We start from the raw sequence: 14,535 nt of genomic DNA, 5'->3' as shown, positions 1-14,535 counted from the left end.
ATATGCCATGTGGACCTTATTTCACCGACCCCCTTATGGCGACCATATGCAGTCCTCTTGTCCCTGTCTTATAGAGAAAATCTAGGCTCAGACAGGTTATATGACCAGGCCCATATCTTAAACCCCTGGCCCAGATGATGTGCAAGGGTGGCTGAGACATTCATACATGCCCTGTAGCTAGGGATTTCTAAGGAGTGATTCAATGACATAAACACTCTGGTAATACCTAACAGGCTGTAAGATGCTTTGACACATGCATTCACCTCTGAGTTCCTCAAGGTGGGTATGTGATCTGCTTAAACCCAGATCAGTGCCGTTCCATATCCTGAGCCCCTTCCTCCACTGACCCAGGACCTGTGCCTGTCTGGAATCTGCTGTCCCCACCCTCTCCACCTTGTCACTTGCAAGCCCTTATAATCTTTATGACTCAGATCTCTCCTTCAAGGTCACCTTTTCTGAGCTTGACCCCACCCTCACTCTGGCAAGTTCAGCCTGTAGAGCACTCTAGACTCTGTCTAGCTTATTTCTCTGCCTCTCCAAGTGGACCCTGAACTCCCTAAGGGCTGCGACTGGGACTTAACTGTTTGCTATACCCTCAGCTTCTAGCTCACAGGGCCTAGTGGTTGTTCAGTAATATTTGTTGAATGAACAAGTCAGCAAATAGAAGAAGAAATTTGCAGGAAAGAAGTCATAAAATGATTATATATCTATCCTGAGAAATTCATATGTGTCAAAGCAACTGACAGCCTGGTAGGTGTTACCAGGGTGTCCGTTTATGTCATTGAATCACTCCTTAGAAGTTCCTAGCTACAGGGCATCTATGTAGATGTCTCAGTGTCCCTTCTATATCATCTGGTCTGGGGTCCATGCTTAGCAGATGATGACTGCCTGAGATGTCTATATGACAGGAAGCAGACCTCTGGGCCCCCTTCGGTCACACAGCCCTTGTCCCTTCTCTTTCAGTGCTCTTGTATGTGAGGAAGGAGACAGATGACGTGTTTGATGCTTTGATGCTGAAATCTCCCACGGTGAAGGGCCTGATGGACGCGGTAAGCTCAGAGCCCCTTTCCACATCCAGGGGACCAGTGCTTCTTAGCTAAACCCAGTTATTAGAATGGAGCCAAATGAGGTTTATATAGAAAAAGGAAAAGCTGAGATCTGTGGAGACACTGATTTCTAAATGTTGTTGCTCATTAGCATCTTAATATGGGAATTTTGAAACTGCCAATTCTCTGTCAGTTGAAGACTAATCACAGTAACATGTGTGGAGGAAGATTAAACCGAGTTTTCATTTGTCTCTTTGCATGAAACCAAATTAGATACATTTAGCTTCCAAATATTTGCACAACAAAACAACTAAATGTCCTGTTAGCTATGGTAGTACAAAATAAAACTATGACCTCTTGGCTAAAGAAAAAAATATATTGTAGTGATTTGTGGTATGATTCTTCCACTGCTTCCCTGACTTGGACTAGCATTAGTCAACTTGGACCCAAGAAAAGTTATCTTCTCTTTTAGTCACATATTAACCACCCAAATGTGATTTGACTTTAAGTTTTAAACTCCCACTAGTCCCCGCCCTGTACAACTGAGTAGTAGAAGATCCAAGTTTTTTATACTGATGAAAATACCAGGATGGCCTGAGACACAATCTGAAATGGTTGGTTGTTCTAGAAAACTTCAGCATTGGAAAAACATCTTGGATTTTGGGACCCAATGTAAAAATGTATAACAAAGATCCTATGAGTGGAATCGTACAATGTGGACTTTTGTGACTGATTTCTTTCATTTAGCATATTTTTTTAATGTTCATCCATGTGATAGTATACACCCAGGCTTCATTCTTCTGATAGATCAGTAAATTTCCATTCTATGTATATGCCGCATTTTGTTTTCAATCCATCAGTTGACGGATGCTGGATTTTTTTTCCCGCTTTTGGTTATGGTCAATAATTACACTTTGAAAATTCATGGTCAAGTTTTTGTATGAACTCCCGTTTATGATTATTTGGAGTATATTTCTTGTGGGATTGCTGAGCTAGACACAAAAAGTCAAATAGCATATGATTCAATTTATAGGTAATATCCAAAGTAGTCAAATCCGTAGAGAGAACAAGCAGGTGAGTGGTCGTTAGGAGTTGGAAGGAGGAGGTGGAGGGACAGACACTTGATGGGTTTCTCTTGGGAGTGATGAAAATCTTTTATAATTAAAGAGAGATGATGGTTTTATAATATTGTAAGTGAACTGAAATGCCACTGAATTGAGTAATTTTTAAATGGTTAAAATTGTGAATTGTGTGATATATGTATTTAGTATTTGTTGTTCATCAGAAATATTTTTAGAATAATGCATAAAAAAGTTACCAGTGCAGATTCTGTGCTGCCTCTGTGAGGCACTGTTAGCAGATCTGTAGGCAATCCTAAACAAGACATCGAGGACCACCCCCAAACCACTTATGGAAGGTTTGGTGATTTTTGTTGTTGTTGTTGTTCCACAGGATTTTTCTTTGGAATAGAATTTGTTGTTACTGAGTCTACCTCACATTAAAAAAAAAAAAAAAGAAAGAAAAAAACCAGAAATGAATGGTTCTATATCCCAAGTCAAACAAGATTCTTAAGATGACCTTAAAATTGCCAGAGGATGGACTAATGAGCCAGAAAGGCCCATTCAATATCCAGACCTCTCTGGGCAACTTTGGACAATTTCGTACTCGGTCTGGCTTTTCAAAGACCACATTGTTGAAACTGACTTCCTAGGACAGCAGCGAATCCAAACTCTGATTCTGATGATAGGGAGGTGGAACGGGGTTGAGCTCGGGGATTAGGCATCTGTTTCCACCAGCTCCTCAGGGCATTCTAAGAGGAGCCAGGTGTGGGAACCTCTCATCTAGACCAGTTGGGAGTGCATCTGCTATGCTGTGATCCTGCCTTTGTTTTTGATGTCTTTTATTTTCCTTCCATAACATCTGGCTGGTTTTATAAGTGTTCTATAGATGTGATCTCACTGAACCAGAGAGGAACTAAATGTTACCTCCACTCCCACCAAAACTGCGGCCCAGCACCTCTGCCTACTCTTCCCACCACAGAGGCATCTGGCTCTCGATGCCTTATAAGAGATATAAACAGATACCTGCCTTGTTTTGGCTAGATGCAGGGACAGAGGCTGGAGGTGATGCATGATAGCCTTTGACCCTGTAAATCAAGGAAAAATCAGGTTTCCTAGGCCTACTCTGGTCAGATCCTTCAGGGCAGTGCAGACTTCATCTCTCCTTTAAGTCTGGAAAGAAAAAGTTTTCTGAAAGCACCAACACAGGCTATTTCCTTGCTGCTTGAGTTGCACAGATGTGCTGGACAAGAGAGGCCCCTTCAGGAGCCTCGGGAAATGTGGGCTGGTGGTGAGCTGTGAAGAGATGATGTGACAGCCCTGCAGCTAGGGACGGCCATGGAGGATCCCGGGCTCTGTTCAGTGCAGACTTGAGCGCATTGTGAAGATGGTAGAATTCTGAAGAATACTAGATCCTGCTCACTGTAGTTATACCTTGAGTTTATTTGGGGTCCTGTGTGAGGTGACAAAGCATAACTAAGCCAGAGTCTGGGTTCGCTGAGTACCATGATCTCACTAGTGTTTAATATTTATTATAGTCCTATTTACCAATATGCATTTGAATATTATAATATACATGTGTGTATATATAATACCCATATAATATAATAAATGCATATATATATATATATATATATATGTGTGTGTGTGTGTGTGTGTGTGTTTATGCAATATGTATAGTGCAATTATACAGTCATCCCCCAGTATTCAGGACCGGTTCCAGGACCTGCTACAATTCCAAATCCCACAAATGCTCAAGTCACTTAATACTTGCATAGAACCTACTTTAAATCATCTCTAGATAATTATACTACCTCATGCAATGTAAATGCTAGGTAAAGTTTATATATATATATAATTTTTTTAAAGGTTTTTGATCCACAGTCATTTCAACCCAGTTTCAGAATAATATCATCGTGCATGGAGGTTTATATTTTTAACAACTACAAGTCACATAGAACAAATGCTCAGTAAGAAAAAGAAGATTCTAACTTTTAAGGAAGTTTGCTTAATCAAGAGATATTATATTTGACCTCAAGCCATCATTTTGAACCCTGACACTGGTTGAAAATAGATTCCCCTAAACATAGACCCAGACCCTTTTCACTACTATGGACCTAGGACTTTGCTTCCCTAAGTAGGTCCATCAGAATCTCCAGGGTACATTTCAAAGATGCCATACCAGAATTCCAACTACAAACTTTAGTGTCAGGTTTTCTAGAGGTGGCCCCCAGAAGAGCATTGATGAGAAATTCCCTGGTTGAACTGAAGCACACTAAAGTTTGAGAGGCACTACCTCGTGTGTCCCTTGACTGGGAACTGAGACGAGTGTCTATTCTGTCCTGAGACCTCAAGTGCACATTCACTTAGAATAGGGATAAGCCCACGCTCTTGTGAAGCCAAATCCCTGTAAATGTAGCTTTAAGCCAAGGAGTGGCCCTGTAAGCTATTTTGTAACCTTACCCCTGTGGATTTTAGGAATTGGCCTGGGTCCAGGCTACTTCCTTCATCTTCATTGATGTTTTGGGAAAGGCCAACTGCTGTCTCTGTTGAGGAAGGAACTCAGTCTTTCAGGGCCAGCAGACTTCACAATTCTAAATGTAAAAACATAGCTTGTGTAAAGTAGGTGTGTGCGGCCTGCAATTGTTTCTGAAATAGGAGCAATACTCACATTGCTTTACTACTTTTCTAAACAAGCAGTTAAAAAGTTGGTTAGGCTGGGCATGGTGGTGCACTCCTGAAATCCCAGCAGCCTGGGAGGCTGAGGCAGGAGGATCAGGAGTTTAAAGCCAGCTTCAGCAACTTTGCAAGGCCCTAAGCAAGAACTTGTCTCAAAATAAAAAGGGCTGGGGATGTGGCTCCATGGTTGAGCACCCTGGGTTCAATCCTCAGTACAAAAAAAAAAAGTTGGCTAGGCCTCAACTTCCTCATCTATAAAAGGGAGTCACCCAGAGCATTAAATGACAACTCAAGCACTGGGTATCTATTATCTGATGACAATGATGTTGATGACAATACAGGAAGACGTGAATTGCTTTCCAGTGTAGAGCCTGCTCTTACCTCTCCTGTTGAACCCCCAATCTCCTATCCTCTGCCAGGTGTTACTTAGATATAGAAGAAAATTCATATGGGAGGGTGAGCCATATTTTTTTTTTCTTTTAAAAAACATCTTGGATTGGTGGTGAAATGTGGATTAGTCATCTAGAGAGAACAGCACGGTCTTGCCCCACTTCCTTCAGGTGGGAACTGAGGTTTGAGTCAGAAGGTGCCACATCAGGCAGATTCGTGAACAGTTCGGGGGTGGTGACAGTGTTCCTGAAGCCTACACACATTTCCTACATCCTGTACGCCTCTTTATAGCGTGGAGCGGTTCTGCTATCTAGAAACTGGGGTACTCTTATACTCAACAGACACTATACTCTTCCTAGAGATAATAATCTTGGGGGTTTCCCCCTCGAGATTGCCACATAAGATTAACATCCCACCACGGGCAGACACAGCAGCGAGTGGAAGAAAAGTGGATTGGGCAGCTTGACTGATGGGGACTCAAATCAGGACTGCGTAGTTTTGAGTATGTGAATTTTGGACTCATTCATTGCCTTCCTGGAAAAAATGTGGGTGGTACCTGCCTCAAAAAAAAAAAAATAGTTTTGTTAGTACTTGGCCTCTTACTATCTTGAAAAGAACTCTGAGCCACAAAAGAGTGGAGCCATTGCTGATCTATGACAAATGGGGTACTTCTCTGTAGGACAGACTGAATGATTCTTCTTATTTCATGGCCTTGAATCTTTCATATCTTGCTTTCACCTACCAGAAAATCATTATCCATAAGAATCTATTACTCTGATAGAAAAAAAAGGAAAAAAATGTTCTCCATCAGCCAGATGTTACTGAAGAGTTTGTGCTTGGCATCATGTGGAGGAAATAGACTAGTTTTCTTTTTTACCTGCGTGTTCTGTATCACATCAGTCAAGTCATTCACATAGCATTGGTGATGATTCATTCACTTTAGCTTCTTTATTGTTATAATTAAACTTAAAATTTTTAAGTAAAGTATTTGGCAATGACAGTGGTGGTGATGGTGATGTGAATTGTTTTTTCTTTTCATCAGCTTTATAATTTTATGAATTATGAGTTCTACCTCTGGAACTCCTTGCTCATCTTCAAACCCAGCAAGGCCACTCATGCCTCAGGGCCCTTGCATTTGCTGTCTCCTCTGTCAGGAGTGTTCTTCTTCCATGTCAGCAGGGCTCACTTCTTTCAGGTCTCTGCTCACATGTGACAGTATAAGTGGACCTTTCCAGAACACTGACATCAATAGCATTTTCATCACTCTCTATCCTTGTAATACTCGGTTTAACTTCAGCCTGACATCTTTAATGTTTGTTACATGCTCATTGTTTCTCTTTCCCCCAGTAAAATGAGCCAGGTCTCTTGTTGTCTGCTCTAATCTCTAGGCCGTTGCATATAAATATTTGTTGACTGCACCAGAATCTGCCACCACGTGCCACCATGCTGAGTGCTGTGGGTGGCACAATCTTCACATGCGCCACTTCAATTAGCTCTTACAATACCTCTTTGAGCGTGGCCAGTAAATACTATCATTGCCACTCACAGATGTGCTAACAGAGGCTAAGACGGGGAGGGGTTCCCAAGGCCTAACAGCTCCTCAAAATGGTGGAAGCAACTTAAATCCAGTTAGGGATAGTCCATATATGAAAATATTAGAAGGGAGAATAAACATTCCAAGTCATGCTCACAATGACTAAAGGAAAAGATTAGGCAATAATAAGCATTTGGGCAAAGAGTACTAATGCTTGGTGATTGATCCCACACAGTCCCATAGCTGAGTTCAAACCCTGATTCTGCCACTTAGGAGTGATATGACCTTGAGCAAGTGACACAGTGCCTAAATATCAGTGTCATCATTTCTGAAATGAGAAGAATAATTAGAGATATTATGAGGATTAAAAAAAGGAATATAGTATTGGTGCAAGAATTAAATGAGTTTGTGTGCACGGTGCTTCAAGTAGTTCACAGAAATACTCTGTAAGTGAATATACATACGTAGTAGTGGATGGCTGAGTGCTGAGAGTTGGAGAGGCAGATTGTGATTCCTCCAAGCTGAAAGGGCTGGAGAAAGAGGTAGGAATGTTCTCTCTTAATGAAGCTAGCCAAAAGAAATTGTTGCTTATGGCTTCATTGACACTGCTTAATTACCTGAGTGAGTCCTTCATGTGTGCAGGTGACAGCGTATCTTCCCTGGGGCTCTTGACAGGTCAAATGTAGCTTCCTGGAAATTATTTGCAAGCAAGACTCCCTGGCTTTCTTGATGTGCATCTGAGGGTCCCTGTAGAATAGCTTATAACTCCAAATGAAAGTAGTTGACTTTGTGAGCAGGAGGCATGTTGAATTGCATGCTGATGAAATGGATGAGAGTCTCCATCTTCTACTATCACGTAATATAAAGTTGTTGGGCAAAAATTCTCCACGAAGTAGAGTTCTAATAATTATAGTTTAAGAGACAACCAGTAACACAGTGATGAGATGTGTCTAGGACCCAGGACCCTGCTGGGTGTCAAGGAAGTCTTTGTAGGTCTTTACAAATATTCATAATGGGTTTTTAAAAAATTATTTTTAAAAAGTTTGCTCCACTCAACTACTTGAAAAAAAAAAAAAAAAAGCAGGGGGAAAATATCTAAGCATTCCTAATCACCCCATGACAGAACTAGCCAGTAGGACATTTCCCATGCATAGAAGGGAGAGGCACTGGGTGATTTCACCCAGGCCCAGGGCAGAAGGAATCTTCAATAAGCCCCTGACGGAGGGCCAGCTTCCGACACACAACGTCCTGCATAGTCTCACTTCTTTCCAGGGTTCTGAATTTGGCAAAGCACACCTCTCTGCCTTGCATGGAGGCAGAGAATATCGTCTCGGGGTGGCATGTTGTCAGCGCCTTCGATGACTACATGGAGAGCAGACCCTGGCCTTCTGCAGATGCCTGTTTTAGCTTTACCAGGGCCTCCTGGTATTGGCTAGGGTCCGTGAACCTCGCTCCCAAACTGTTCTAACAGATGCCCAGTTTCTCTAAGAATTCAGAATCTGAAGCCCAGACAGCCAGGTAGTTCCTTTTTAAATTCTGTCCCTGACACTAGCTGAGGGACCTGAGAAAGTTGCTGAATGACTAGAAGCTTCAGTTTCCTCCTCTGAGACACAAAACTCTTTCTTGAAAGTATCTGTTTTATCCTAACCATGTGAGGACTGATAGATGGAGAGCTCTAGGCATATGTGCTTGCACATAGTAAATGTTCAGTAAATGCTTGCTGCTGCTCTCAACAGACCCAAGTAGAAGCTGGAATTGTGCATATTTTATGCCTTTTGTCTAGTTCTGACTCTTATGAAATGATTCGTGATCCAAGGTGTTTTCATTTATCCCTTGGGGAGCAGAGAGTCAAATCCCTGAAAAGAGAAGACCTAAGAATCCTAAGAATATCAGTTCACTTCTCTTTCGGAACAAATGTATCTATATCTATATCTATCTCTATCTCTATCTCTATCTATCTATAATATATATCTGTCTGTTGATGTTAAGTAGAAAAAAATCTATTTTATTTTTCTATTTGCATTGAAAAAAGAATTCCAAGTGACACTAACCCAAGTTTAAAAAACTAACTATTAGAGGTCAACCAAGTCAGAATAATAATTAGGTACCAATAAGATGGACCTGTAGAAACTGTGAGTATATAGCAAGCCCTTGAATACAGCGAAATATACTTTTTAGGGCTTCTTACCTTTATGTGCCATGGATGCCTTTGGCAATCTGGTGAAATCCATGGATCCTTTTCCGAATAAGGTTTTAAACATATAAAAAAAGGATACATAGGATTGCAAAAGAAACCAATTATATTGATATACTGTCATCACAATATCAAAAACCATGTTTGTGATACAGGAATAAATGTGCTCCTTATTTATGCATTAAATACTGTGTTCTATGGTGGGATTTGTAATTTCAAAATGTGATGGATGAGTGTAATCAATATTTTGAAATATCTGCAGAATTCTAACATGACATGAAAATATCTGTAATTTCCATTGGCAACAAGACACAGGCATTGCCAATATTGCTATATGTTCATGATTAAAGGAAATGCTAAATTCCAGGTAGAGGTTAGTAAAAAGAAGGATGTATGTTTCCTCATTCAAGTTCATGTACACATTCTTTGGTCACCTGTAGACCCCAGGTTAAGAAGCCATGGCTGAGACCAGCTGTGCAGAGGAAATAGCTCCAGAAATAATGTGAAAGCAGACTGATATTTCTCCTCAAACATATTTCCTGTGCACCAGCTCTGTTAAGTGAGTGGTTCTAGAATCCCAGGAATGGATAACTATTGAGTTCACTCTTGAGAATTGACTACATCCAGGTTCACCTTCATCCCTTCACAAGGCTTCACTCAAAACTCTATGGATGCAGAACCAGTTCACCTTGGCAGGTCCCTTTTGATTTGCATGTATAAGTAAGGGCACCAGGAGATGTGATAAATAGTGCAGGGACCAGCATGAGAGGAAAAGAGAAAGAAATAGAAATTTTTCCAATTCGGTGGAGGAGTAATGAAAGCTGTGTTAACTCTACATTATTGAATGTCTTACCAGATGTGGAAATCTTGACATGTTAATGGAAACTCTTTAGTGTTAGTTTAGGTAGATATGACTTAACATCTTCCCAAGCAGTTACTACAGGAATTTGAGTTTCTAAGGAAGAGATGGTACACTACTGTATAGCCAAGGTGATTGTTAAAATGTCCCCCAAAGATCTAAAAATGTTTTCTGTGGTCTGTAGGGATTATTTCACTGTCTTTTGGTTTCTAGTGTTGCAGATAAGAAGATTGAAGCTAGGTTTATCCTCCCTCCCCGCTTTGGTAACTTTTTCTCTCTGTCCAGAAGATGCCAGAATTACTTTTCCAAGTGACCAGATGTCTGAGCCTTTTCTCACTGATTTCTCCTGGGATTCAGGAGACCCCTCGCTCTCCCCTTTCATCCCAAAACATGGGTCTCTCTTCTATTATTTAATTATTTCCTCCTCTCCATCTCTTCCTTCTCTAAGATGGTTTTTGTATTGTATGTAACTGACTATTCAAGTTTCTTCCTTTTCTTCATGATTTCTGTCTATTTTTTGCTTTGCATTTTGAGATAAATTGATTTTTCCTAATAATATCTGGCTTGTTGAAATCACCACCTATTGCCTGAATTTTGAAATTCACTAATCATATTTTTAGATTGAAATTTTGCTCATGTGCTTCATAAGTGTTCTTTGTAAGTGTTCTTTTGTCGTCTTCTTCAGTGGGCTTTTTGTTGTATTCAAATGGATGCCTCCTATATAAGTTTTGTCAATTTTCTTTACTGCATACAGGGCCCACTTAGATGTGCTCTTCTTTACACTTGACTCATCTGGGCTTTGAGGCACCTCATCAGTGACAAATCAATGGTGTGTGGCAGGCAGGGGTGCTGATTACCCACTTCTCTTCACTCCCCTAGCCCTCAGCCCAGTGGTTCTGCTCCTTCTAAGTATATTGGGGTGTGGAGAGTTTTTCTACAGGCTGAGAAGAAGAATGGGAACCTGTGATTCTCGGCAAAATAAGCTCTTCCCAAGATCCAAAGTAGTCTCAACTTTCTTCTAGAGCTCTCCATCCTCTTTTTCTAGACTCTGGGAGACTTTCAGTAACCAAGCCCCAAAGCTCACCTGCCTTAACTGCCTGTGAGCCTCACTGGCCCCTGGGGGAGTAGAATGAACATGGCAAGCATTTGAGACTGGTTTTCCCAGAACCCATCTCTCAATTAGTACTTGATGTTTATAGAAATGGCATAATGACTGTGAAAATAAACAGGCCAGAACTGTACAAAGTACAGAGCAGAAGACTCTCCTTGTTTCTGTTCATTTTTCAATGGTAGTCACTGTTAAAAGATTGATGGGTCCCTTAAATAATAAATCTATATCTAAATCTCTCTCTCTATATATATATATCTTTTAAAATACAAACAGAATCATCCAATATACAGTTTCACAACTTGTTTATCCCTCAATTAATATGTTATTGATATTTTTAAAAATGTGAAAACCTATAGACTTCTCATGTTTTTAAATTGACTGCACAGTTTTCAATTGTGCAAATATCAAAAATGTTTACTGAATGTTTGTTATATATAGTTTTCTTCATTATAAACATTGAGTTTTTGAAAATCTTTGCATACTTCTGCATGTATTTCTGTAGATTAGATTATTATATATGGCACATATGAGTCAAAGGATATATGCATTTTAAATTTTGATAGCTTCTGCCATATTTTTTTCCCAAAAAGTTGAACTTGTTCCTCTTCTTTCTATGGAATACAAGAGCTGTCATTTCTCATACTCTGACTGATACTTGTATTACTATTGTTTTTGTTTTTGCTAGTCTAATAAATTAAAAATAGAATCCTACTATTGCTTTAATTCAAAAAATTATAAATCGTGAGGGAAGTGTTGCATTTTTTTGTATGTTTATTGTCTGGGTGTATTTTCCTTCTGTGAATTGGTTTCCCAAGTTGTTCCTTTTTTTTCCCATTCAATTGTTAGTTTATTTTTTTCTTGATTTGCAGCTCTTTTTAACTTAAAGTTAGCTCCGTATCTATCATTGCCAGTTTTTTATGGTGGTTTGTATATACAGGTATTTAAAATTCTGTTGTTGTTTAACCTTTTAACATTTTTTTCCTCCAGGTTTCAGTCTCATTTAGAAAGATCTTCTTTACCTTAAGATGATAGTTACATGAAGAATTTACTCCTGGTTTCTTCTTGTGTTTTTATAGTTTTGTGTTTCACATATAATTATTTGATCCACCTGAAATTTATTTTAATATAAGGAGTAGAGAAGGGGTCCAAGTTAACTTGTTAATTTTTTTTCTATATGGCTACCTACCTAATCCAGCATCATGACTAGATACCCATCTTTTTCTGACTGATCTGAAATACCACTTCTATCATAGAAGTGGCCAAATCTTTTGTCGAATAATTAAGGTCTGTACAAAGTGAGTGTTTTGAGACTTTAATTCATGAGTCAAGACTGTGATGTGCTCAGGAAAATGCCCAAGAGAGGGAAATTGGAACCTTCTCCCTTACCCCCAACTTGGGCTGCCCTTCACCTGCCTTCTTGTTATTGGTGTTGCAGATCTCTGAGAAGTACGGGCTGCCTGTGGAGAAGATAGCAAAGCTGTACAAGAAAAGCAAAAAAGGGTAAGAAACAAACTGAACTTAAATTGACTTTCACATCAGACACGTCTGCATGATGCATTTTTTAAAAATGGTTCCTGTCTTTTTTTACCTGCCATCTATCTTTATAAAAATGGTGTCATCCTTCTAGAGGATGGCAGAGCAGCCTGCGAGTGCAGTGCATTTTGAGGATCTTTCATGAGGGAGGAAGAGATCACATGGTCCTGATGGTAGCTGAGATGCCCTATTCCAATGGCAGGATTAGCAGGTGGACTAGAGGGGTCTGGGGGTGGCGAGGACACTGAGGAGAATGGCGAAGTCATCCCTCTGAGAAGAGTGGATTCATAGGAAGTCACATGTGGCTCTTGAGGTTGGTTTCAGGGTGGCATGGTGGGAACAAAAAGTGGACAGAGGGAAATTTTCCAAGGTAATTATTAACAAAATGTTCTCAAAGGATCCTTGGACCTGCTTATTCTTAGTGTTATTATTGGATATGCAATAGGTTCTAGGTCCTCTACTAAGTGCTTTACATTGCATTTCTCTATGTACTCCTTACTATTCTATAAGGTAGAACTATTATCACCTCTAGTTTACTGTTGAGGAAACTAAGTCAGGTAATTCTTAAGCATTTTGCCCCAAGTCTCATCTTTAGTAAGTAAAACACAGATTTGAACCCAGATCTGTGGCTCAAAGTTCAAGTGCTTATTAGCACCAGTGTTCTGCTATCTACTTTTGAGTCCTCCTGAGGCTTCCTCTTTTTGAGGTTTTAAGAGCAGTGGCCACAGGATTTAATCCCAGGAGAGTGTCTCCATTGACTCTATTCCTGCAGCTATTTTCCTACAAAAGCAGGAAGTAGGTCTTTAAATTCTTCTCTGGGCCTTTTTCATAAAGGAAATGGATAATGTGGGATTCTCAGACTTTCTGAGTGATAGAACCTCTGGCTTATTGGAGGTCAAGCAGGAAACCCTTCAACTTGAACTTTCATTGGAAAGCTCACAAAAGTGCACATTACAATTCCCGTCCAAGGTCAATGCAGTAGACTGGGTGTATTCCTTTGAGTGGTGTCTCAAAGTCCTATTGCTGAGCAGAAATCCTCAGTGCAGACGCGTGTGCTGCCCATAGTAACAATGAATGTGCTTCTAGCCCTGTGATGAATGCTTGTAGTCCCCCAACAACCCTCTATAGCTGGATGGTTCTTAGTTTTGCAAAAGAATAATTGAGATTCTAAAAGTCTAAACAGCTTGTGTGATGACACCTAGCTGCAAAATGATAGAGTCCATGGTTCATTCTCCAACTAAGATCTGTCTGACTTCCAAAAATGAGACTGACTTAAGGACTTCTAAACCATGGATAGAATCTGGAAGTTGTTTTCTTAGAACTAAATCCACCAGGGGTAGCTAGCCAAGGAGTAGGTCACAGGAGGTGAAGTAAGAGCTTCTGAGTGAGGCGAAGTAAGTTTCAAAACTTAGGCTAGCCACGAACAAGGGCGATGAACCTGGGGAAGGGGTTTCACCTTTCTCAGCTCCATTTCTCATTTGCAAGTGCTGATCAGAAAACCTACCTTCAAGGTTACCATGAGGATTAAATACAAGGTCTCTGATACACAGACACATGTTATGTATTCAACAAAAGGCAGCTGCAATTCTGTGTATTCTGCTTTCCCTGATAAGAGCAGAGGCCACATGGCTTAATGAAAATAGACAGGAGGCCTCCCTATTTAGATTGTGGTTCGGTCGATAGCTAACTCTGTGATTTCTGGCTCTGCTAACTTCACTGGGCCTTACTTTAGTAATCTATAAAGCACGAGAGTTGGACTGAAATGAACGGAACATTCTCTCAAATCCTGGTTCATAAAGAGCCATAAGGGTAGTTCTGAGACACTGAGGTTTTGCTTTCCTCAAACTGGGTTTTGGGAAAACAAAAGAAAATGAGGGCCTTTCCTGGCCTGGTCTCCTCTCTCTTTCCAAAAGAAAGGCTGAGAGAGCACTCCTCCCCACCCTGCAGCTTACCCTTACACTGAACCTGCTGTTCACAACATCTTTGTTCTCTACCCCACCCCCCACACCTTGGCAGCATCTTGGTGAATATGGATGACAACATCATCGAGCACTACTCCAACGAGGACACCTTCATCCTCAACATGGAGAGCATGGTGGAAGGCTTCAAGATCACGCTCATGGAAATCTGA

The 14,535-nt window shown here is 40.4% G+C and overlaps 1 protein-coding gene across 1 annotated transcript in view; it reads left to right on the top strand.

The window, feature by feature from the left end:
- Window positions 1-14,535, top strand: part of Grhl2 (grainyhead like transcription factor 2) — a 103,433-nt gene extending 88,898 nt beyond the window's left edge. Inside the window, exons 13-15 of the mRNA XM_071602425.1 lie at window positions 964-1,049; window positions 12,307-12,371; window positions 14,421-14,535. Coding sequence (XP_071458526.1) covers window positions 964-1,049; window positions 12,307-12,371; window positions 14,421-14,535 — 266 coding nt within the window. The remainder of the gene's footprint in view (window positions 1-963; window positions 1,050-12,306; window positions 12,372-14,420) is intronic.

Source organism: Marmota flaviventris, chromosome 15 (assembly GCF_047511675.1).
Source record: "Marmota flaviventris isolate mMarFla1 chromosome 15, mMarFla1.hap1, whole genome shotgun sequence".
NCBI lineage: Eukaryota > Metazoa > Chordata > Mammalia > Rodentia > Sciuridae > Marmota > Marmota flaviventris.
Note: the sequence above shows the minus strand (reverse complement) of the source record. Positions and strands in the feature narration are given on the sequence as shown.